Here is a 24,614-nt window from a genome sequence, read left to right as displayed (position 1 = left end):
ATTATGCGGATACAAGTGAGACAAAGTAATAAAACCAGCTCAACAAGTTACAATTGCTGTCACTGGGGGCATGTCTGCACTATGAAATTATTTTGAAATAATAACTCCTGAAATAACTATTTCGAAATAGCACGCCCCCTTGAGCAACATGAATTTTGCTGGAATAAGTGCTCTCTGAGCCCTGGTCTACATTAGGGAGTTATTTTTAAATGACTCCCCTTATTTCGAAATAACAAGCGGAGCGTCTCCAAGCCTGTTATTTCGAAATAATAAGTCCTGCTTTCTATGAGGAATAACACTTATTTCAAAATAGTTATTTCAAAATAGCGAGAGTGTGGTTGCTCCACTGCTGCTATTTTGAAATAACTGCTCACCCATTACCAAGACAGTTTCCCCAATTATCACCTGTAATACCATTAACTCACCTTCCTTCCTCCCCCTTCCCACCCTCCCCCCCCCCCCCCCGCATCCCCCTTCTGTTCTGCAATGTGATTTGTCCTTTTCATATTTGTTCATTTTTTTTAATTGTATCCTTTGGTATATATGGTTGTGACTACTTTCTTCCACTATTTGATCTGAGGAAGTGGGTCTGGCCCACGAAAGCTCATCATCTAATAAACCATCTTGTTAGTCTTTAAAGTGCTACATTGTCCTGCATTTTGCTTCAACTACCCAAGACTAACACGGCTACATTTCTATCACTGCTCCCCAGAGTCATTCAAAGAAATTACTCCCCAGTGCTTCCTGGAGCTCTAAGTTGAGGTAGCGTGTCCATATTCAGGGAGCCTGCCATGGACTAAATTTGAAGCCTCCCTGTTTTTTTCTCACACCCTGAATGCAAAAGTTTTGCGGAGCTAAGTGCTAGTGTAGACATGGCCTATGTCTCTTTCCAGTTACCAATCTGTGTAGAAATACATTTGATAATTGCCCATTTGCTCATTCAAAGGATTCATTTAAAAACCTGGGGAATTTAAGTAATTAAGATTCTCCAGAATGTTATGTAATTATCACCACGCTTACGTGATTGTATCTGAGAACAGTGAGACTCTGTGGAGAATAAATGCAACCCTTTTACTGAGTCAAATTAAGAGCAAATTACAAATTTGCTCTTAATTGTCTTTGGACCCTTGATGGGCAAAGAAAACTTTCAAAAATTTGTGTTGCTCATTTTTCTCTGTTGTTCTGGACTTGAACAAAGCTCTAGTTAAAATGTAACGCCGGACACAAGAATTGGCTCAAACTGGAACTAAACTTGGTGCAGGTTCCAAAATATCTTAGTGTTGTTCCTGGTTGCAGCTGAAACTAGAAGCAGAACTAAAATAGTGCTTGAAAGGCCATTTCACTGGCAGTGTTATGTGCCATGGGGGTCAAAGGTAGGAGGAAGTGCTTTAATAGAAATAATAGCAGTAATGGGGGAGTTATTTTCTCTGAATGCCTGACTTGCAACAGTGACCTGAAGGAACTTGAGAATGCAAATATATGGACATAATCCTAAATTATAGTTAATGAGAGCTTTCCATTGACTTGAATGGGCTTCTGATCAGGCCATATAACAGGGCCTAATGTCCAGGAAATGATGCCATGTTGCAGGTTGTAGGAGTGTAGTGAGCAGGATGTCCCAAGGCCTTCCCATTAAAGGGGCTGGGGTTCTCCATGGAAGGCCACACCCTTTTGCTACTCCCGCTCTAGAACTAGTTCAATAGTGGGGAATGAGCATTGTCTGGCTCCAGGTCCTTCTCTAGAGTGGGACCTATGTGTTCAGTGGGTTGTGTCCTGAGCATGGGTTCCAGGCACCCAACAACACAGAGTTGAGGCACCCAGCACCAGTCTAGGGAGTGGGGGAAAAGCTTGAGGCACCTTGTCCACTGAGGAGGGGGAGTACTGCCACTCGCTGCCAGGCATAGATGGCAGCCCCGCCCCAACCCAGGGCCCTTTCAGTGGCAGAAGTGCTAGCAGGGAATCCCACCACAATACACTGACCATTGCTCGCAGAAGCCCACAGCCAAACAATACTTACGCTCCCCTGGGCTACTTCCTAAATTCCCCCTCAGTCATATTTGCATCTGCAGCTCGTCCGTGTCCTCCTTAGGGTATGCAGCGAGGAGTAGCCCCAACAGTTCCTCTGCTTTGGGTGCATCTGGTGGTCCAAGATCCCTGGAAAACCCCTCAGCATGGCAGTCGCTGCTCACTGTAATCAACCTTTACTGCTGGTCAGAGGCCCCCAGCCTGTTGTCAGCACTCCCAGAGGTAGTTTCCCAACTTGAGTGCAGGGGGGAGGGTTGTGCCTTCTCTTGCAGTTCATCCCAGAATGAGCTGCAGGTCCCACCTCTTATACTTCCTGTTCCTGCAGGGGCTCCACCCTTCCGCTTCCAGCAAGGGGTCAGAGACTTCACCAGTTGCTGCCACCAGAAGGCATTGGGTTCCTCTTCTTTGGGATTCGCCGTGGAAGGCTACGCCCCTTTGCTACACAACCGCAATACAAAGTTTTTGCACCTTTTTTCTTTTGTCTAGGGGCCAATGCTCATTAGGAGCCTTGGGTTTATTAGGGGGGGCTTTGGGCTCCTAACTCACTTGAACCTCACAGATGGAGCTCCATATACAGGAGGAATGTATAACCACATGTTATTTTTAAAATGCCTTTGCATCTTAGCCAAACAAAACCTAACAGTGCTTTAAATCTGGTGTTTTTAAAATTGTGAACTCCATGCACATCAAGCCTGGTTTGAATCAGGCCATATTTTGGCCTTGATTGTGCAATGACTTTTGTATGGGCAGACCCCCGTGGGACTTCAGTGGAGCTCCATGTGGATATAATTTACATCCACAAGCAGGTTGTTACAGGCTCAGGGTCTTTGTACCAAATTTTTAACTCTTATGATCCTTTTTAAAATTTGTTTTCCTCCTGAATCCCCACTATGTTTTGTTCTGTTGATGGAACAATGTGAGCACCCTCTGCTGGCCAACACAACACATTCACATCTTTCTCTAATCTTAAATTTTCTCCGGGCAGTGTCAGTCTTATGTTGCAAAGACGCTGAGTTCAAGTCCTAGTCAAGAAGATGATTTGTTAACTTCAAAAAAATCTGTCTCAGACTTGCTTTGATTTAAAATGTTATTCCTGAATTTTTAAACACCAAATCCTTTTTCATCCCTGAATCTGCTTCATTTAACCACATATTTAGAAAAAGCTTTATGCTGAACAAAGTATAACCCAACGGTGGAGGAGAAGGGTTATATCCGCTCCCCCCATCCATATCCACATCCCCATAGACCATTCATACTATTCCCCGTTCCTATGTGGAATGAGCCTTCATTAATCTCTGTCACACTATCCCCCAATTCCTTCCTTCTGCAGAGGCCTCTTTCCCCCTCCCCCACTCATCCACATAGGCTAATCCTTAACACTTACCCAAGAGCAAATCAAAGATTTTTGATCAAAGCCTGTTCATGTTTTGTTAAGCCAGCCTGAGCAGGGTGGCGGTGGGGAGTCCAGCCATTCATTGAAAGAGCATAACAGTGGTGCGAGAAACAAGGAACACTCCTGCAGTACTGCCTATCCCAAACATGTAGAGCTCATACATTAGCCATTCTCACAGATCATGAGTTTAGCTCAAGCTCAAGAGTTTGGAAAAAAAACAACCTTATACACAACTTCACCTTATCCCCAGGACTTCAAGATGAAGGGCACTGGTGTGAAAGAATATGCTATGTACGCGCTAAACAATTTACAGACATAGCAATACAAGAAACAATGAAGACACAAGAAATTCTGAAGTCCGAATCCTCCAAAGCACTTAACTCTTTCCATGATGAGACTGCATACATGCTTAAATTGACACACATGATAAAGTATTGCTCCCAGGCCTGAATGACTGGCAGAGAATGCAGGTGCTAGCATGCACATGGGAGCCTGAACAAGATACTTAGATTTCAGACACTTTTCCAATGGAACTGCAATCTTGGCTAGGGGCTTTAGGCATTGGCATAGTGTCAATGGTAGGTAAATTCCATTTTGGTTTTGAACTTCACATTTATATACTGCACAAGGGAGGATCGGGGAGGGGGCGGGGCTCTGGCAGCTCGACATTGTTGCAGGGACAGGCAGAAGGCTTTGCTGCGAGATGAAGGATTCTTGGGAACAAACTACCGTGATGTAGTAGAAGGAGCTGGGCCAGCGCTTTTAGTATTGCAGTCACAGCAGTTCCTTAAAAGCCAGTGTGGAAGCCTTATGTTTTCCTAGGTGGTTCCAGCTAGAATTAGCCAGTGTCACATGGACATCAGCAAATTTTAAATCTCAGGGAAGATGGTGGCTGGACAAACAGTTTACTTTGGAAGGGAGTTGCATCTAACCCCCTTTACATTTAGGTCATGAACTCAGACGTCCAACTTCCCTTTAAGGGGAGAAGCTAGAAGAAGAGGCGACTGCTGCAGATTGATTTACACCAAAATTTTCAGAAATGGCCATTGTTTGTGACTGGACAACATGAGATTCTTTAAAAGGGGAGAGGGGTCTGATTTTCAGAAGGGCAGAGCACCAGCAGCTGCAACGGCTGTCAAGTTTTGGAAAATCAGGTTCCAATTGGGTGCCCCACATCTGGGACCCAGTTTTGAAAGTGTGAACCCCAATTGCTAGTAAAAGCACCTGCAAGTGGGTAACAACATATAAAAACAAACCGGTGGCTGGTCCAACCACTGGGCTATTGGCTTTGTTCAGATGGGTTTCCCGTTTTTGTTTGGTTGTTTTTTTAAGAGGATCTGGTGTTCATTCTGACAGCCAATTGGAAAATTTCCAAACTCACAAACGTTTTCGCAAGCCAGGAAAATAATTTCCTACCCAGTTCTATATATGACAAGAATAAAGAATATGAGGACACACCCACTCTCTGTGTCCCACCTTGACCCAGGCCAAAGAATTGCTTACTGCAGGAGTGTTGTCTAGTAATTGGGAAAGCTGAGCAATCATCAGATTGGTTATCTCCTGCTGCTCTGACTCAGGACCTGTGCCACTGACTTGCTGTGTGAGCAGCTTAACACACATTTTCAAAGGTACTGAACATCCGTAGTTCCCCCTGACTTTAATCAGACCAGTGGGTGCTCAGGAACTCTCAGAATCATCCCTGTAGTAGCATATCTGTATCTCAGTTTGCACCTGCCTCAAAATTCGTACAAAGCCTGGCTGGCAGGGAGTGGATTGTTGGCTGTGAAATAAATATTCTGAAGGCCATTTAAATCCTTAGATGAAAGCTGCCACATTGGGGGCAAAGGATGATCTTCATTCCTAACAGAAATACCGCCTGCAAACGCCCAGTGCTCTGGTGCTTCGAGGTCACCAAATGTGCTTCTGCAAACTGATGCCATGCAACGCCCTTCATTCTGTTTACCAAAACCACAAATCTGCTGGAATCTTTATCAGAAACACTCCATGCATTTACGCATCGCTCCCTCCATTGTTCAAGCTGTTTCTAGCTACTGTTCTGCTTTCTTTAGTCCCCTGTCCTTGATGCTAAGACTTGATGTAGTGTCACGTGCTAAGATATTGTTGGTTTACAGACACCTCGACTGTACTTTTTCGGGGAGGGAGGAAGGACTATGTTCAGCGTACAGTAACAAGGTTACTTTCTCTCTGGGAAACAAATAGCATTTTTGTTTTATTGTTCAAATAGATATGAGTGAGGCCTTGTGATCTAGCAATCACTGCAGTGGGCTGGATCTACGTAACCATTCGTGCTGGTCAGTCCAAACAGATTTGATTTAGTTTTATTCAGCCTGTCATGGCCAACAATTTTACACACAATAGATGTGGGGATTTTAAGGCCAGAGAGGATGCATACCCATGCACTGCCCCTGCTCCTGGGCTGGCAGCCTGGTGGGCCTTATTACAGAACTTTTCCAAAATACTTCGTGGGCCGCATTTGGGAAGTGCTGGGGCCATTTGAGACCCCCTGCTTTATATGGTAGTTTGGGCTTCCTTAGCAAAATACCTTCCCAAGTCAAAAGACAGATTGTAGGTGGGTTTAAAACACATCACATCTCTATATTCTGGCCTAATCCTTTTTAAAAATAACCTGGGTCAGTTTAGCTATTTCATAGGAAAGAGGGACTCCAGGGGCCCTCAAGGCCATGGATAACATTCCTTTGTCCATGCCTTCCAGGAAAGGGAAATAATACAGTGAGATTAGCTTCAGCAAAGTGGGAAGCTTCCCTTCCTTTTTAGATAAAGCCAAGCTCCTATTCTTGAGCTCTCTGGTCACACAGCAACATCATGTGTCACTCTCTGTCTGAGGCAGCCACACAAGCAGCATTGACAGCTTCAGCCACCCACCCAGCAGCTGGTTCATCTCCCTTGGTTTCCAAAGAGGTAATTCAGATTCACAATTATACATGCCGGGTTTATGTCAGACTGATTCAACCCTGTTTCCTGGAAACTAGACCAAGGCCTTTGGGGTAAAGGCACACAATCAGAGACGGAGGGTAACTTTTATCCCTCTCTTTCTAGGCATTGTTAACAACACGTTGGCTCTGCAGCTTAGTTTCCAGTTCTCTATTCAAACAATCTGAATGAACTTAAGTCTTTGTTTGCCTTCTCTTCAAATTGACCTCCGCTGCTGGCATGAGACCTTTGTATGCTTGTTGCAAGAATAGCAGAGCCAAGATATTTTAGTCGGGCTTGAGGCCACACCACCTCCACAAAATCGCTTCAAGGGGATTGCTGAGTCAGAATAAATTGCTCAGGATAGATTCTCCTCCTCCCAAAGCACAATGATGGGGCAGAGGGTTATCACATTTTGTCACTCTGAGTCACTCACCCCTTTACGAATCTACAAGTGTTGTTGGCAGCTCTTCATTGGATTGATTATAAGGGCTGGGGAGTTGTCCCATTCCTATGTGAGTGCAATGTGCCTGCCAAACTTTGAAGGAGGTTCCATATGTAAATTTGTCCTGAGCTACAAACTAGGACACTGTCTGTCCTAGGCATATGTCAGTTCAGGTTGCTGCTTGTCCATGTTCTTGATGTGTATCTAGGGCTGTCCTGCATGCTGCATTGTCACTGGGCTTGAGAAGCATCACACACCAAATATTCCAAACCATGGCTTCAGCTAGCATATACCGGTGTGGCATTGACTTCAGTGCTGCTGCCCCAACAGACACCAGCTGAGGATCTATCCGTGGCTGCCTAAATAGCACTGGAAAAATGTGCATGGGGAGGGATCCCAAGTGCACACAGAACTGTAGGCAAACAGAAAACACGCCAGCAAAACTGGTAACTGCAAGCACAAACAGACACACACATACCCCTGTAATTACTCATCCTGTACTTGGAAATGGCCATCAGAGCAGTGTACACACAAAATGTGTGCCACCATAAATGTGGGGAGTGCAACTTAGATGCCAAGTTTTGAAAATTTGGTCCTAAAAGTGACCCCAAAATATCTTCAAGAAGGAATCAAGATTACCATGGCTGCAGAAGCCCCTCTGGGATGAAAACATTGGGTTTCCCATGAGCAGACTATCACTGGAAATTGAAAAACCTGCATTGAAATAACGTATATAAATTAATTGTACAGCAGCTAGCTGGGACTGGGGCCTCTTGGCACTACAACAATCCCAAGTAATTAATTATAATTATAATTATAATTCTATTAGAAGATTTACATGCTGTTGCTCAGGTCCTTAACTCACATACGTTTTTTTTTTTTTCATTTAAATCATTGTTTTAGGGTGGGTCTGGGAATGAGGGGCTCGGGATGCAGGCTTCCCTGAAGAGAGAGGACAACCCCAGCTCTCTCACACTGCAGCAGTTTGGGTCCAGGTGAGAAGCACTCTCCATGGCTGCTGCAGCTCCAGCGGGCAGAACTGAGAGATGTGTGCATGTCCCCCAGCTGCGGGACAGAGACATACAGACAGACACACAGACAAGATCTCTGAAATATATAGTCGATAGCTGTCCCTTTCTCCACTCCTGCCCCCTGTTGGCCCAATGGAGTTATAGCTGCCTGGTCCCCATCCCTGGCCCCCTGCTGACCTCCCTCAGTGGTCATTCTTCAGTATAACTGTCCCTCCTACCAGACCCCTCCCTTTCCATTTTTTGAGAAACAATCAAATTCCAGGCACATCCCATTGTCCTGGCACCACCAAACCCTGACCCTGATTTAAGTTAGGAAAAGAGGAAGAATAAAAGCTGCATTTGTCTAGAATCTGGATGCACAGTTCTCTCCTGTTGATGTGTTCCCATAGCACCCACACTGCTCCTAAAACCTTGTGAGGGAAGGAAGAATTTTACCCCCTTATTACAGATGGGGAAACAGAAGCATGTGGAAATGAACTGTTTTGCCCAAAGTCACATGGGAATCAGGAGCAGACTTGAGATAAGTACTCAGGTATTCCTAGCTCCCAGTTCTTTGCTTCAGCCATTTGACGATAGCCTCTCTCAAGTTAACTCTGTCCATTACAGAATTCGTCCTAGCGGAAGGAGAGCCGCATCCCTCAGTACCTGGCAATTGGCTCAGTAAAGGGAACTTTTACTCCTGCATCCTCACAGTTCATATCTATATCCATGTTAATTTGGTCCTTGATGGTAATGCCCTGTCACTGAAACAGCTGACTACTAGCGAAGCTATATTGACATCCAGTCTTGACTCTGGGAAATAAATGGACTCCCACAATGCTTACTACAGGTGAATTACAAATTGTAACAATTTTAAATAGTTCAGACTGATTTTCAAGTCAGCAACTAATAACCTTAATTTTTGAGTTGTGCAAAGTGAATATTGGACTGACCATTGGAGTATTCCCAGGAAAAACAACCCAGATAATTGATTTGAATATCTCCTAATCACTGAGCTCTGAAAATCAAGACTCACCATGGCTCCCTGCTTACTCTAAGCCTAATAGCTGCATCCCTTTTGGGTGCTTCATATATGAATGTCTGGTGCTTTCCATTTTGTATTTTCTTTGACACCATAGGAAAAAAACTATTTCTCAGAAGAGAAGGAAAAGGGTGTATTTTTTATTATCAGTAGAGGGAAACAGTCATTCCTCTTGAACAAGTGTTTCAAGTTTCCATCTCCTCCTATCTAAATGATAAAATATGAAAGAACACAACTTACTTTCCGGCTGTGTCTAGACTGGCCACTTTTTCCGGAAAAGCAGCCGCTTTTCCGGAAAAACTTGCCAGCTGTCTACACTGGCCGCTTGAATTTCCGCAAAAGCACTGACGATCTCATGTAAGATTGTCAGTGCTTTTGCGGAAATACTATGCTGCTCCCGTTCGGGAAAAAGTCTTTTTCCAAAAAACTTTTGCGCAAAAGGTCCAGTGTAGACAGCAGAGATTTGTTTTGCGCAAAAAAGCCCCGATTGCGAAAATGGCGATCGGGGCTTTTTTGCGGAAAAGTGCATCTAGATTGGCCATGGACGCTTTTCTGCAAAAAGTGCTTTTGCGGAAAAGCGTCCTGCCAATCTAGACGCGCTTTTCCGAAAATGCTTTTAACGGAAAACTTTTCCGTTAAAAGTATTTCCAGAAAATCATGCCAGTGTAGACATAGCCCCCATGTTTCTCCCCACCCCTTACTGCCCTCTAAAGATCAAGCTAGCATGAAAGAGCTACGATATCTTCTATGAGATAATCTTGCTTTTCCTCTGATTTTACCTACCATTTCCATGTCAGCAACCAGAACAAATGTAAAGTGCTGGGAATTTCCCCTCCACAATCCTGCAGGATTTTGGAATAACCAAAGTCACTCCATAAATCCATTTCAAGCTTTACAGAAGACTTGTTGCATGAAGGGCTAGGAGTCTTAGTTCTAAGTAGGTATGAAGCCTGAAAAAGCTGCTAGCTGTTTACATTAAAATAAAGCATTGGTGTATTAATTAATTGGTATATGCTCTCCGAAATAGAAGACCTGGCTCTGGTTTTATTAATATAATGGAGGTACAGCATGTCTGTGTTCATGCTTGATTGGTTAGAATAGGGAAATAGACTCTTTTGTGAAACTAAATTTTGCTCATGTCTGTCTGGGAAATCATGTCTGTCTGTCATGGCACAGCCTGCCCTAGTGATGTCTGCGCTAGCAGCCCACCCTAATGATTTCTTTCTTTATGCTGATGGCTTAGATTTGTCTTTTAGGCAAGGTCTGATGAGATGCCTATTCTTGAAAGTTATAGTTTGCCTTCAAATTTTCCTATAGGCTGCGTCTAGACTGGCATGATTTTACAGAAATACTTTTAACGGAAATGTTTTTCCGTTAAAAGTATTTCCGCAAAAGAGCATCTAGATTGGCACGGATGCTTTTACGCAAAAAGTGCTTTTGTGCAAAAGCATCCGTGGCCAGTATAGACGCACTTTTGTGCAAGAAAGCTCCGATGGCCATTTTAGCCATCGGGCTTTCTTGCACAAGAAATTAAGGCACCTGTCTACACTGGCCCTCTTGCGCAAGTATTCTTGTGCAAGAGGGCTTATGCCTGAGTGGGAGCATCAAAATATTTGTGCAAGAAGCACTGATTTTGTACATTTTGTGCTCTTGCGCAAATTCAAGTGGCCAGTGTAGACAGGCGGCAAGTTTTTGCGCAAAAGCGACTGCTTTTGTGCAAAATCTTGCCAGTCTAGACGCACCTATATAGTTTACCTTCTCCTTTCATTTCCCCCTTCCTCCCTCCCCCTCCTTTGCCAATATGGTGTCCTTCATGTGAATGATGAATTTTTAGCAAATACATTTCACGTGTAAAGTAGATCCTTCCCTCTTCTTCCATCCTCACCCTCTTCGAGCAGCAGGGAAAGCAAAGCTAACGGGCGAGGTTACAGTACATGTGACTCATTCCCATTCCTAGAAAAACACAGTCAAGAGCTATGATGACAGCTAAGGGCACGTTTGACCTTTTTTTTTCTGAGAAATTGTTTATGTCATCTTTAGAAAAAGGTTAGGCAATACAGGGGCCGCTAACTCACCCTTTTCTGCTCTCCTCCAGCTGTGCCTTCTCTGCAACAGAGCAGGAAGCTATGGAACGAATAGGCCATATGAGGGGATTCAATTTGGAAATGTTCAAACAGTGTCAGAAGTGGTTAAAGGTTATTGATGTGAAACCAGCTGACCCAGAGAGAATAGACTTTGGTCCTTGCTCGCTCTCTCATACCTCCGGTTACCAGAAATGCTTGCTCTGCATTCTCCCTCCTCTACCCCCACCCTAGCCTCTAGGCAGGTTTGCATGGCTAGCCTATGGACGCTCCCTGTGAAGCAAGCAGAATGCACCTTCTCAGTGATGGGTCTTGCATATCTTATCCCACTGACAGGCTTTTGTTTATGGTAATGTTGCGTGGAAAGGGGAAACATTCTCTCCCTAAAAAGGGAAGCGCCTGTTATGCCTCAGGAACTTGCCAGTTGCCTGATATGAAGACAACCACTTTGGATACAGCCCTGACACCAAGCAAGACCTCCATCTTTGCTCACTTTGCAGCCTGGCTTTAGTTCAGCTCCTCCAGACAGACTGGAGTCTGCCATGAGACTATATCTGCAGAGAGCTTTAGAGATGACCTGCAAAGGAAAACATTGCGTTGGTATTCCTCTCTCCACTATTTGATAAAGTCTGAAGGAGGGCTGAAAATGCTGTTTCTGCTTGGGATGTTTTTGTTTTCATAAAAAGTATCAGGTTTGAACTGCCCTGTTAGTGCTGGAAAATTCCATGGAGGACTGGTGATCTAGCGGTACTAAGACATGACAAGCATTGTGTAATAGAGTGTTCACCCCCATAGAAGCCCTGAGTAGATTAATCTGGGACAGAAGGGGCCAATTAACATCATGGTGCATTCCATCTTTTTAATTGGCTCCTTCCATCCCAGATTAAACTACTCAGGACTTCATAGGGCCTAATGGCTGATGAAACAGCTGCGGGAGGAGCTGGTGTACAAGTATAAAGCTGAGAGGGGGCTGCAGGGAGGAAGTTGGCAGTCACTCTACTGAAGAAAGGGGAGTTGGTTAGGGAGAAGAAGGAGACCTAGCAGGAGAGGAAGCAGTGGGATCCTGCCCTGGGACTCTTACAAGAGGTAGGGACTCTTACAAGAGGGTGAAGTAGCTATGAGGAGTGGAGAGCCCTCTGGTGGTAAACCCCTACCATCTCTTGCAAAAGTGGCACCTGAAACTGAGGAATGCCTAAAAAGACAAAAAAAATCTTGCCCAGTGGCAAGGGGACTCTGTTACCCTGAAGTGGGATACAATATAGTACCTTTCCAAAATCTTCTTCACTTAGCACAAAAGGGCATGGATTTATTTTTCCCAGTGGTGGGTCATCTTTAAAAAAAACAGCTACTCACTATGTGAGACCTTTCATGATACCAGTTCTCCCCCTCCCTTCCCACACACACACTTTCCCCGGCTCTGATGTTGAATTAGAAGAGGCAGGAGAGGCATGTGACTACATCCAATGAGAACATTCAGTGGGTGCTGCTCACTGGGTATGACACGAAGCCCTTTTTCTAGTGGGGAATGGCCACTGCTACCAAGCAGAAGAGACACCAGAACGAAAAGATAATTCTTGTGGTTAAGGTGCTGACCTAGAACTTGGGTGATACAGGTTCAGTTTTTGGCTCTGGCACATGTTTCCTCTGCTACCCTGAGCAAGTCACTTAATCTGCTGGTATTTCCATTTTCCTTCTGTAAAACAGGGATGACAATAATGTCCTCTCCAACCTTTGTCTGATAAGAGCGTGTGCACGCTTTTGGGTAGAGATGCTCTACGTGTGTCTTGGCTCCATCTAGCACAGGGGGTCCTGACCTCAGCCGGGGCTTCTAGGTGTTACCGTCCTACAAATAGCTAATGCGGACGAAGACACTTCTCTAATTTCCATAAGCACCTACACCGTGGCAATCATGCAATGTACGAAGCTTCCCCTACCACCAGTGGAAGGGGGGCTTAAACATGATAGCACCCAGGGATGTTCAGGGATGCAAATGTGTTCATTATTGTATTTGTAATTGCGCCCTCACTGTTTCACTCTGACAGCATGCAAGCAAATGTAACACTGCCTTCTCTCCAGGTGCTGCTATTGCACTCATTGCTGTGGTATCTGAGTGCTTTAAATACACAGGAAAGTAATCCCAGGTGCCTGAGAGCTGCTGATTTTGACTAGGAGCCTTTCTCATCCCTGCTCCTCTTCTATATGCACACAAAGTAGCTAAGGGATGGGATGGGAGGAGGACAGTGGTCATGGGAAGCAGGTGAGAGACTCCTTTCTGAGTGCTCATGTGCAAGAAAATAATGCCCAGGCTGGGAATCTCTTCTGGGAGAAGAAGCAGAGAGAAATTCTGGCATCTTTTGGGGCAGGCTCTATGGAGAGGACCCAGAGTGGGATGTGCTTTTTGGGGGGTGAGCCTCCAGGATGAACATTCTCATCCATAGCATCCAGGCTGGTGTAGTAAATCTGTGGCTCCCTGAAAAGCCCTTTGATGGGGCTTTCACCTGCAAAGCCCAGGAAGCAGTGAATAACTTTCCCCATCCACCCCAAACTGGTCTCCAGGGGTGCTGGGGCAATTTTTAGAGTGGTGGTGCTGAGAGGTGTTGAACTGGAAACCCTGTAGATAATGGAAACCACTTAAAGCCAGGGGGTGCTGCAGCACCCGCCACACCCCTAGCTCCAGCACCTATGCCGGTCTCATGCCAGCTAGAGTGAGGGAGGGGTAAGGAGGTAAGATTTCAGCCCCCGCAATAGGGTAGGATATGGGCAAAGAAGTGGTGTATGTGCTTGGCCAGGAGGAGTTGGGGGGGGGGGTGTTTCCTGAGCAGGAGGAGAAAGAGTCTGCCAAGAGAAATAGGGAGATGTCCTGGTTCCCCTTGGGGGCTTCAGACACTTCTGACCTCCCCCCAGTCTTTGTCTTCATGAAGCAGCCTCCACATTGTACCAGACAGCACTGGAGCAAGAGCGTAAATAATGGTCTAATCTAATGGGCCCCATAATGCCAGGGACTCTATTGCTGCTGTCTGGCAACACTGTGAAGCAGCCTGTGCTAAGGCGAGCAAGCGGCCCGCGAGCCAGCCCATGCAGTAGGATGACGCTCCAGGCCACTGGCTTAGCTCCAATTCCAAGGGGAGACTGCCATTTGCTGAATGGCCAGTGCCACTTGCTGCAGCCCGGGGGTGTTTCTTGAGCTTTTCACTCTCTAAAGCGCTGCTCCTGATGGAAAGTCGATCCCACACTGTGCTGCAGGTCTCAACAGACTGACCTCGAAGGAGACTTACTTAAGCCGGGCTTTTCTGCTGCTATTGCTAAGAGGACTCCAATCTGCATTTTTCTCTAAGGAAAGAACTACTCTGGCACCTCTCAATCCGGCCACAGAGGCTATGTCTACACTACAAGTTTTCTCTGCAAAAAATATGCATGAGTCGCGATCTCATTTGCATGTTTTCTGTTGATCCGTTTTGCACAAGCAGTGGGGACGTTTTCTTTTTGCGCAAAAAAAAACTTTTTCCGGAAGATCCTTATGCCCCAAAAAAGGAGGTATACCAATTTTGCAGAAAAAGGGCTGTTTTGCGCAAAAAGAAAATGTCCACACTGCTTCTTTTTGCACAAAAACCCCCAGTGCAAAAATGGATCAGCAGAAAAGATGCAAATGAGATTGTGACTCATGCAAATGAGTCCCTCATTAGCATATTTTTTGCCGAGAAAACTCGTAGTGTAGATGAAGCCGGAGGAACGCCTGCCTCACGATGATTCTTTGTTCATGCAGCTTTCCTCTTTGGAGCTGCTGGGCGTTCCACGTATGCAGGGGGAGTCTGCATCGGATTCTCGCTTCTGTCGCTGGGGCGCCATGTAGCTCTGCTCCTCTGGCATGACAGGGAGTGTGTGATGGGTGGAACGCAAGCTGACTGCCTGGATTTAATTAAATAACAGCCTTATCATTAGCGATTGCTCTTGGTATTTTTATTGCAATAATCTGAATCCGGGTGATCTCACTGGGCATTAGAGCAGCTGTGATAAGTGCTTCTCCGGGGTCTTCCCTAGAAACTAATGAAGTGCTTCTCAGATAGCCTTGTTTGGAGACCGGTTACAATGAAAGTGCCCCCCCATGCAAATGTCTTGAGGTATCTTCCCAGCTGCAGGCTTGTGGCCTGGGTCTCCCTAGCAGGGGTGCAGAACCTAAGGCCCGGAGGCTGGATCTGGCTTCTGGCTTGCCTGGGTCTGGCCCCCTAGGCTCAAGCTCCTCCCCACACAGTGGGGAGCTAGCACATGTGGTCTAGCCCCACCCCAGTTCCCCCCGCACAGCTGGAGCACCAGCACTGGTTCCCAACTGTGCAGGGAGGAACTCTGAACCTTGTGGGCTGGAGTCAAGCAAGCCAGAGCAGGATCCAACTCACAACCTTGGGTGTGCGAGGGGCATGTAGGGGAGTGTCTTTCCGCTTCTCACTTCGGGGCTATGTCAGGGGCAGGCGACCTTTGGGGGTTTTTTTGGGGGGGGGGGTTGGCTCAATAACTTTCCCCCTATCCTTCCCCCCTCCCCTGATTTTTTTTTTTTTTGCTCAACCAAAGATCCTTGGTGTTCTTCATAAAAAAAATTATTGTTTGGTGTTCCTCGGTCTTAAAACATTTAAGAAACACTGCTCTAGCACAACCACAGGCAGCCATTCTACAGAAGAGAGGCAAAAGAGATGTGCTCTAGTCCAGGTTGGTGGAAGTTGCAGAAGTGAGCTGCTAAGATACGAGTGATCCTGTGGTTAAGGCACTGAACTAAGAACCCCCTGACCCAGTCTCAGTCCCTGCTTCTACCACAGGCTTCTTGTGTGATGTTAAGCAAAGCACTTAATTTCTTTAGGTGAAATCCTGACCTGGTAAGTGACTGGGAATTTTCAATAGAACTGGGCTTGAATCCTTCGTAGCTCAATTCCCCAGTAGTAGAATGGGGACAACAGCCCTGCCTTCCCTCTCGGGGTATAGTGAGGATAAATAAATCAATGCATGAGGCTGTAAAATTGGGACCATATACGTGCCTAGAGTGGAAGGAGTTATCGGGATGGAAAGTCTCATGCCGTTTGATTTTTTCCATTTTGTGCAGGTGTGGTGTTTCCTGCCTGCTCTTCTGCCAAGGTGCTCACCCAAGCCCTCATTTTTCCAGCCCTCGCATTTGTCACCAATTTTGCCAGATCGTGTCTGTGGTTGAACTAGGAAAATATTAAAAGATGACACCTGGGTTACTGTGATCCCATACTAGGAAACAGCAGTTCTGGCATCTCTGCAGCTGGGTTCTGTGAAGAGGGCTTGTGGGAAGAGTAAGGAATCTGAATCTTTGTGAGGCATATACAGGTAGAACCCAAGTAGGGCACATTATGCTTGTGAGACTACAGACCAGCAAGGATGCTCTAGAACCCATGGCTGTGTCTAGACTGGCCAGTTTTTCCAGAAAATCAGATGCTTTTCCAGAAAAACTTGCCAGCTGTCTACACTGGCTGCTTGAATTTCCGCAAAAGTACTGACTTCCTACTGTAAGGGTATTGTCTACACTACAAAGTTAATTCGAACTAACAGATGTTAGTTCGAATTAACTTTGATAGGCGCTACACTAGCAAACCGCTAGTTCGAACTTAATTCGAACTAGTGGAGCGCTTAATTCGAACTAGGTAAACCTCATTCCACGAGGACTAACGCCTAGTTCGAATTAAGTAGTTCGAATTAAGGGCTGTGTGGCCACTTAATTCGAACTAGTGGGAGGCTAGCCCTCCCCAGCTTGCCCTGCTGGCCACTCTAGGCACCACCAGGGAAACTCTTCTGCCCGCCTCCCGGCCCCGGAGCCCTTAAAGGGACACGGTCTGGCAATGGTGCCCGTGCCAGGTGCAAGCCTGCCAGCACCCAGCCAGCAGACCCTGCACCTGGCACGGCTCGAACCAGCCACCTGCTGCCACCCAGCCCTCCGCCTCTTCCCGGGACCAGGCTGGCGGCTCCCGGGAGCCTGCCCAGGTCTGCAAGAGGCGGGTGCCCGCCTTTTCTAGTGCAGACATCGTGGACCTCATCCACGACCTCCGCACTAGGAACAGGAAAGTGGCCGTCTATGGCAGGATAGTTGCCAGCCTGGCCACCCAGGAGCAGGTTTGCATGAAAATCAAGGTGGTCCAGTGAGACCCCCGACCCTGAGCCCTGAGCTTAGAATGGCCGTACTGGGTCAGACCAAAGGTCCATCTAGCCCAGTAGCCTGTCTGCCGACAGCGGCCAACCCTAGGGACCATGGAGGGGATGGACCGAAGACAATGACCAAGCCATTTGTCTCGTGCCATCGATCTCCAGCCTTCCACAAACAGAGGCCAGGGACACCATTTCTACCCCCTGGCTAATAGCACTCCATGGACCCAACCTCCATGACTTTATCTCACTTCTCTTTAAACTCTGTTCTAGTTCTAGCCTTCACAGCCTCCTGCAGCAAGGAGTTTCACTTTCTGTTATTAGTTTGAAGCCTGCTACCCATTCATTTCATTTGGTGTCCTATAGTCCTTCTATTATGGGAACTAATGAAGAACTTTTCTTTCTGCACCCTCTCCACACCACTCATGCTTTTATAGACCTCTATCATATCCCCCCTCAGTCTCCTCTTTTCTAAGCTGAGAAGTCCCAGTCTCTTTAGCCTCTCTTCATATGGGACCTGTTCCCAACCCCTGATCATTTTAGTTGCCCTTCCCTCTCCCACCCTCTCTCTTCCCCTCTCCCACCTCCTTTTCCCAGTCTCCCCGAGTTTAGTTCAATAAAGAGAGTTTATATTTTTGAACACACATGTTCTTTATTTTGTATATCAGGAAGGGGGGCTAGGGAGGGGTAAATGGAAGGATGTGAGGGAGGAATGGGGTACGAGCCCCCGATGGGGAGGACTGGGGTGGCTCTGTGGGCTCCTCGGGGTGAAAGCTCTCCTGCAGCCCCCCGATTGACCCTTCTCCCCGGATGGCACCCTGGGGCAAGTGCAGCCGGGCTGATGGCCGAGTGCTGTGATGTGCCCAGTGTGGGCACTCAGGGCACTCCAAGCCAGGACTGCTTTGCTGTCCCTCATCGAGTTAGACAAGCAAGCAGGGAACCCCTGAGAACTGTCTGTCCGGGGTGGGGGTCGGGTCCCTTTAAGCACAGCCCTCGGCTAGCCTGAGACAGCAGCTCCACGCTCTCAGTCCTAATATGATGCCCTGCCGGCACTGCTTCCGGCCAGCCTTAACCTTGGTTCAGGGTCCACGCAATGTGGACATGCTAGTTCGAATTAGCAAAATGCTAATTCGAACTAGTTTTTAGGTCTAGATGCACTAGTTCGAATTAGCTTAGTTCGAATTAACTAATTCGAATTAAGTTAGTTCAAATTAGTGCTGTAGTGTAGACATACCCTAAGAAATCAGTGCTTCTTGCGGAAATATTATTCTGCTCCCATTCAGGCAAAAGTCCCTTTTGCGCAAAAGGGCCAGTGTAGACAGCTGAGATTTGTTTTCCGCAAAAAAGCCACGATCGCAAAAATGGCAATCGGGGCTTTTTTTGCGGAAAAGCGCATCTAGATTGGCCAGAACGCTTTTCCGCAAAAAGTGCTTTTTCAGAAAAGTGTCCTGCCAATCTAGATGTGCTTTTCCAAAAATGCTTTTAACGGAAAACTTTTCTGTTAAAAGCATTTCTGAAAAATCATGCCAGTCTAGACGTAGCCCATATGTTTATCAGTCAATTAAAATTAACCATGGACAGTGTCGCTTCAGCGAAGACGGGTGGTCTATGTTCCAACTACTATTAGCCTGCCTCATATACTGAACTCCAAGTGAAATTATCAGAATTTGCCTCTGAAAGGAAAGAATTGGGTTTCTTTTCCTGAAAACAAGCAACCATTCAGTGGTGACAGAGGAAAGAAAAAAATGGACGCCACAGCCACATTGAAGTGCTTGCTTTTTACTCAGTGGACCAAAAAGTCCTTTATAATGCTTGTCTCTCTCACCATCCGAAGTTAAAAGAAATGACTTCTCCCATCTGTTTCTTTGCGTGGGCCGGGGGTGGGAGAGTGGTAGATCCCTGGCTGATGCTTCAGTAATGGGGCTGGCTGTGGAGCACAGGAGTGTGCAGGATCGCCCCACAAAAAGGGAAGATAAAGTCAAACACCTAGGTGCAAATATAAGATGGGAATCGTCTCCCTATGCATGCAGCATTGGAGTCTCAGTAACCTTCTTTTTATTGAATCGAGGCAGTTTGGGTTGCAGCTGAGATCTGACCAATCAAGAAATGAAACTCATGTTGTGATGCAGCCGCTTGTTTTGAGTGGAAACGGCCATTTGTTTATATGGGTTAGGAAAATCCCAGCAAAGAGAAAAGAAACAACTCCATGTTCCACAACTCAAGCAGCAAGTTCTGAACAGTGAACAATCCATGAGTCGTCACTACGAATGGTTTGGGGGAAACTCCTTTCACTGAAATTAGCTTTATAGCTACAGTTTGTCAAAGACTTTTGAGAAACACATTTTTAATAACTGTAAGCTCCTTGTGGGTGATTTGCAAACAGAAAGCGGGCTGGATTCATTTAATCAGGTGTTTATAATGGTTAACATAACCAGCTATATAGTTAAGAGATTACTCCACTTTCTGCTTATAATAACCTGAGCCCTGCTAGCTTCTGCTGTCTGAATGGGATCCATTTTCCTAGCAGCACTTCTGCATTTGGACTATAGACCTACAGAAAGTTAGTCAGTATCAAATGGAGATGGTACAATAATTTCCTGGCAAAACGTGCTTCCTCTTAGCCCCCTCCCCCTTTTAGCACCCATCCCTACGTCACTGATGGTAGTTCCTATTACTAACTGACATCATGCCCAGTTTAGGATTGTGTTTTCCTTGGTGCTTTTAGGATTCTCCACATCCCAAGAAGTCTTCAGAGCTGGGTAAAGGTATTGTTACGTGGTGAGTGACTCTACTCCTCTCTAATCCCTTTGAGACGGACCTATCCAACTGCAAAGGACTTTGCAACTCCGTATTCCTAAAACAAATATGGAGCAGGCGCCCAGGGCAAACATAATGGATCCCCCAGCTCCTGAAGTAGATTCACAGCATTTTTATTCAATTGCTTTGAAGGTGCAATACCAAAAGTGCCTTTTTCTCTCACAGACACACCCTTTCCCCCAATCTGTGTCTCTTCTAATTGCAGTAGTTTTCCAACTGGTACAGGGAGCAGGTGTTGTGGCAGCATTGCTCAACAATTCCCCTCTTTGCTTGCTGGAATTCCTGTTGCTGGAATGGCAGTTCCACCTCATTCTGCAGATGACCATTCACTGCCAGGAAACAAACAAAAAAAAACCACACCTTATGGATACGTTTAGAATTACTGTTGGCTGTTATAGCTCGGCTGGGGCACCTCTTTCTAGTGACCAGTACTTGTGATCTAGAGCTGGTTGGAAAATAGGGACAAGCTGAATGTATTTTCCTTTGACTTGTAGCATCCAAAGGCCCTGTATTTAGGGTGACCAGATGTGCCACTTTTATCAGAACAATCCCAGTATTAGGGGCTCGGTCTTGTGAGTTGGAGCAAACAACTGCACTGCCCACAGGATTGTGTACAGAGCCATCTCATCCATAGGGGCAGCCACCTCAGGCCCTGCACTTTTGGGGCAAGGGGGCCCCCCATGATGGCCACCCCAACCGTCCTATGGACGGGAGGGATCAGGGGATTACGGAGGCCCGGTCAGGCAGCAGGGGTCACCTCCCTGCCCCCATACACACTCACCACATAGGCAGCAGGAGCCAGAGCAGCCCAGAAGCCAGCTCGGCCTACCCCGCTGCATGTGGCTTTTCAGCAGCAGCTGGAAGCAGGAAGCTCCAGTTCCTGCCGCCTGCATGGTGAGTGTGTATGGGGGGAGGAGGTGATCCCCGCTGCCCCCGCCTTGCCAGACCCCTGTAATCACCCAAGCCACATTGCTTGGGCAAGGGGGTAAAGGAGTAGCGTGAGGGGAGGAGCAGAAGTGGGATATGGAGAGGGGCGGAGGGAGCTGCCCTGACCAAGAGCTTAGGGCACTAGAGGGAGTTGCCCTAGACCCTGTGCCCACTTTAGGACAGCCCTGATTGTGGATCTTGGATAGTCTCTCTTCTTTGGCTGCACATACCCTAGGACTGGAAAGGGTACACATTTATGTTTAGTGAAACATTTTGAAAAAGAAAAAAGGAATATTTTACAAAACATTTCAACCAATTTTTCCAGATTTTTTGATTAACTGAATTTTTGGTCAATAGAAATATTTGGCTTTTTAATAGAAAACATGGAAAACTTCAAATGAAATGAAAACTTTTGCTTGGAATTAAAAAAAAACCCGAAAAACAAGCAATTGTTCAACTACAAAAGTTGAGATGAAAAATTGTTGACCTTTTCTATTAGTGCATCGCATTCCCACCTGCTCTTTGTCTTTGTTTACAAGTTCTTTGGAGCTCTTGGTTTTATGTTTGAAAAGCACCTAGCACAAAGGGGCTTCCTGCTCAATTGAAATTTTCCAGCCAGTCCTTTTACTGTCAAAGAGAGTATCTTGAAAAGAAGCCCACTTACTCTGCACCTCAGTCAGAACAATGCTACAATGCCACTGGTGCCCAAGTGAGCTCCAGATTTCTGCACCATGGTGTTTTTACCTGGGGAGCCCCTCTTTGCCTTAGGCTATGTCTATCCCTAGGGAGAAAGTCAACTTAAGATACGTAACTCCAGCTACAAGAATAGCGTTGCTGGAATTGATGTACTGTACTTTACATTAAATTTCCGCAGCATCCCCATTGTAGGAGGTTGACAGGAGAAAGTCTCCCATTGACTTCCCTTACTCCTCGCGACCCTGTGGAGTACTGGGGCTGACAGAGGTGCTGTCAGTGGTCGATTTAGCAGGTCCTTACTAGACCTGCTAAAACAAACCCAGGACAATTGATCTCCAGAGCATTGCTCTCTCGAGAAGTAGAGTCAAGACCTTAGAATGCATCCAAAGTCTTGGGCCACCATGCAGACAAGCCTTGCTCTTCCTTCAAAAGTTGTGCCAGCTGTCTGAGAAGAGCCTTGGTGCCTGTCTATCACTTCCATGTAGTCACGAGGCAGCATGAAGTGCTTCATGAGCCCATCAGGAGCTGGGAATAGCACTGTTTCTGGCTCCAGCTTTCCAGGGGAGAAGACAAGTGTGAGCCTGCAGTGATAATTCCTACAGCCTGGCAGCATGTCGCTGTACTGCTTGATCAACCAGCCATCCTTTGCCTTTTAAAATAAGTGCTTCAGTTGAATGATGATTTCCCAGAATTTGTGCAGCGGCTACCACTGTGGGATCCAGATTTGTGCCTGGGATTTCTAGGCTCTCCCTCTGTACTAATCAATAATCAGCATCATTTCTATGAGGGAACTACTGAGACATGTTGTGCCCTAGTTTTCTCCCTTCCATCACTTGTCATACAGACATCCCCTTTTCTGATTGGCCACCCTCCGATGGAGAAACATCTTCTTGTTCTGTTTCAGCAATATCTTCCTACCTGCGTACACCTCACCTGTGAGTTCCTGTGTAAAGAGGAGTGGCTTACAAAGTAAAAGAGGCTCTAGCGAGCTGCAGGAGATGCAAGTGGGACTTCTGGAAAGAACTGACTTACCTAGGGGCTGCTCAAGGTCCCGTCGGGCTTTCGGAGAGTAGAAGAAGCCCCTTTCTCCACACACCAGGTAGAGGGCCTCCACTAGGTGTGAGCCACAAAGGTGCTGGTTGGCAGCAGCATGGCTGATAGGTGGGCCAGAAAGAGCAAGGAGGGCCAGGAGAGGCAGTGATCGGATCCAGAGAGCCATGGTGAAAGAGGTGAGACCTAAGAGAGCGGCAGAGAGAGGGAGAGGAGGAGAATGAGGCCGATAATGAGCTAGAGACAGGGAGGAGAGCGTTTAATATGAGGCTTGTGTCATCGTGCATCTTAAACTCTTGGCAAGAGATTCAATGCAAGATGATGGAAGGGCTCTGCTACCAGTCCATGAGAATTATGGGTGAGAGGGTGCTTTTATGTATCCCAGCAACAGGAAATCTTTTGGTGCTTCCCACAAAAATAATATTTCAAAGCAGCATGTACCCAGGATGTATGGCTCATGTCTAATTTATCTGCCCCGGGGGCTCTTCTCCCAAGGAACTTGACAGGACCCTAAGTGCCTGAGTATGAAATAAGAGAGCTGCTCTTCTGTACATCAGCCACCGCTCACAGCCTCGGGAGGAGAATGCAAAGAGAGCTGAGGATCTCCCCAAATCCTGGGGCAGCAATCAGTCAGCATTCCTATCACCAGCGCTGAGGGGTTGTTCTCTAGGAGTTCTTAGAGCAGGGTGAGCCTTTTACGACCAGTAATGCTAGTCGCATGAGGCTAGCTATGGGATGGCTACTCCACACACCAGGACCGGGGCTCTAGTCTTTTGAACGGAATGCTGCAGACCCCTTCATTCGGTATGTTAATCCCAAGACGCACGCAAAAGGGTGACACAGGCCCACTCAAGCAACTTCTGCTTATCCACAGAGCAGGCACAACATGTGCCATAGCTGTGCCAGCTTCCATACCCATCCTACCAATGCATTCAGCCATGGCCTGGATAAGAAGGCAGCCCTCACCCAGTCATAAAAAACTAAGGGGGGCACTTTAAATTTTAGCTCAAATTTGCTTAAAGCCCTGTGGGTTTTTCTCCCTTCCAGCAGGTTACCCCAGCAATAAATACTTGAGAGGAAAGCACTCAAGATCGACTTTAATTGTTCAGTCTTGTCGGTCATCTCATCCCATATCCGGTGCCTCTCTGTGCTACAAACATCACAAAACCGCGATGGCTGCGGGCACTAGCTAGCACCCTTGTTTGCTGTCCTAGCAGAGAGACCACAAAGACTGAGCAGGTGTGGATGCTGCCGTTCTAGAAGCTAGTGTCCTAGAAGTAACATATTCATGCCCAACTTTGAGATTCTTTGCCAGGGGTGCGGGAAATTTTGATTCCTGTGTTGTGCTGATACTGCAGAGAAGCGACCTCATCTGCCAGAGCTGTCAAGCCGATACTGTTCACTAGCACTACATTCTCCTAAGAAAAGGGCTTGGGAAAAAAGCACAGATAGAAGCTGAGAGGATAGCGAGGAAAATGGACTTACCTAATGAGGTGCAGCAGGACAAGGGAAGTCTGCTTGGAGAGGCAAGAGTGACTGCGCCATCCTCCTTCCCTGTATTTATATCCTTCACGTTTGTCCGAATAACACAGGAGTTATTCAGAACTCCACCTTCTCAGCATGCCCAAGCCAAAATTTTTGCTGCCTAGGCACATTAAGTCCCCAGTGCACAGTGTCAACAAAGTGTTTAGGAGGGCTAAGATAGAAGCAACAGTTTGCAGTTTCCATCTCATTTCACCTGCAAGCCTATGTTTGCTTGGCAGAAGCTCTGCCCTGAATGGTGGCAACCCTTTTAGCAGGAGATAATGCGGCTATTAAAGCGCTAACGATTACACTAATGCCGGGCAATAGGCACTGCTGGGATTGAGGAGGCTAAGTGGCTGCCAGTCTCAACAGCTGTTTCTGAAGTGTAAAATTAGAGAAGAGCAAACATGTTAATATGTTAGGTTAATTTCATCCCACTGAGTAACTGATGCTAGGCTGGAGCTGTTGATGAGATTGTGCTAGAGCCAGGTGTTAAGGAGGAAAGAAA

General features: G+C 46.6%; 1 protein-coding gene across 1 annotated transcript; it reads right to left on the bottom strand.

The window, feature by feature from the left end:
* Nucleotides 1-19,219: 19,219 nt before the first annotated feature.
* INS (insulin) lies at nt 19,220-24,338 on the bottom strand. The gene is made up of 3 exons (XM_006134914.4): nt 24,068-24,338; nt 22,565-22,768; nt 19,220-20,238 (listed from the first exon to the last, which is right to left on the bottom strand). The coding sequence occupies exons 2-3, from the start codon at nt 22,749-22,751 to the stop codon at nt 20,105-20,107; spliced, it is 321 nt and encodes a 106-aa protein (XP_006134976.1). The 5' UTR covers nt 22,752-22,768; nt 24,068-24,338; the 3' UTR covers nt 19,220-20,104.
* Between the last annotated feature and the right edge of the window lie 276 nt (nt 24,339-24,614).

Source organism: Pelodiscus sinensis, chromosome 4 (genome assembly GCF_049634645.1).
Source record: "Pelodiscus sinensis isolate JC-2024 chromosome 4, ASM4963464v1, whole genome shotgun sequence".
In the NCBI taxonomy this organism is placed as follows: domain Eukaryota; kingdom Metazoa; phylum Chordata; order Testudines; family Trionychidae; genus Pelodiscus; species Pelodiscus sinensis.
The sequence above is the reverse complement of the archived record's forward strand: the minus strand, read 5'-3'. Positions and strand labels throughout refer to the sequence as shown.

What these genes read in the sequence shown, in the direction of transcription:
- INS (XM_006134914.4), bottom strand. Translation starts at nt 22,751, where the DNA reads ATGGCTCTCTGGATCCGATCACTGCCTCTCCTGGCCCTCCTTGCTCTT. An exon ending in GGACCTTGAGCAGCCCCTAG is followed by an intron (nt 20,239 to 22,564) that starts GTAAGTCAGTTC and finishes GTTTCCTGGCAG; the next exon opens with TGAATGGTCATCTGCAGAAT.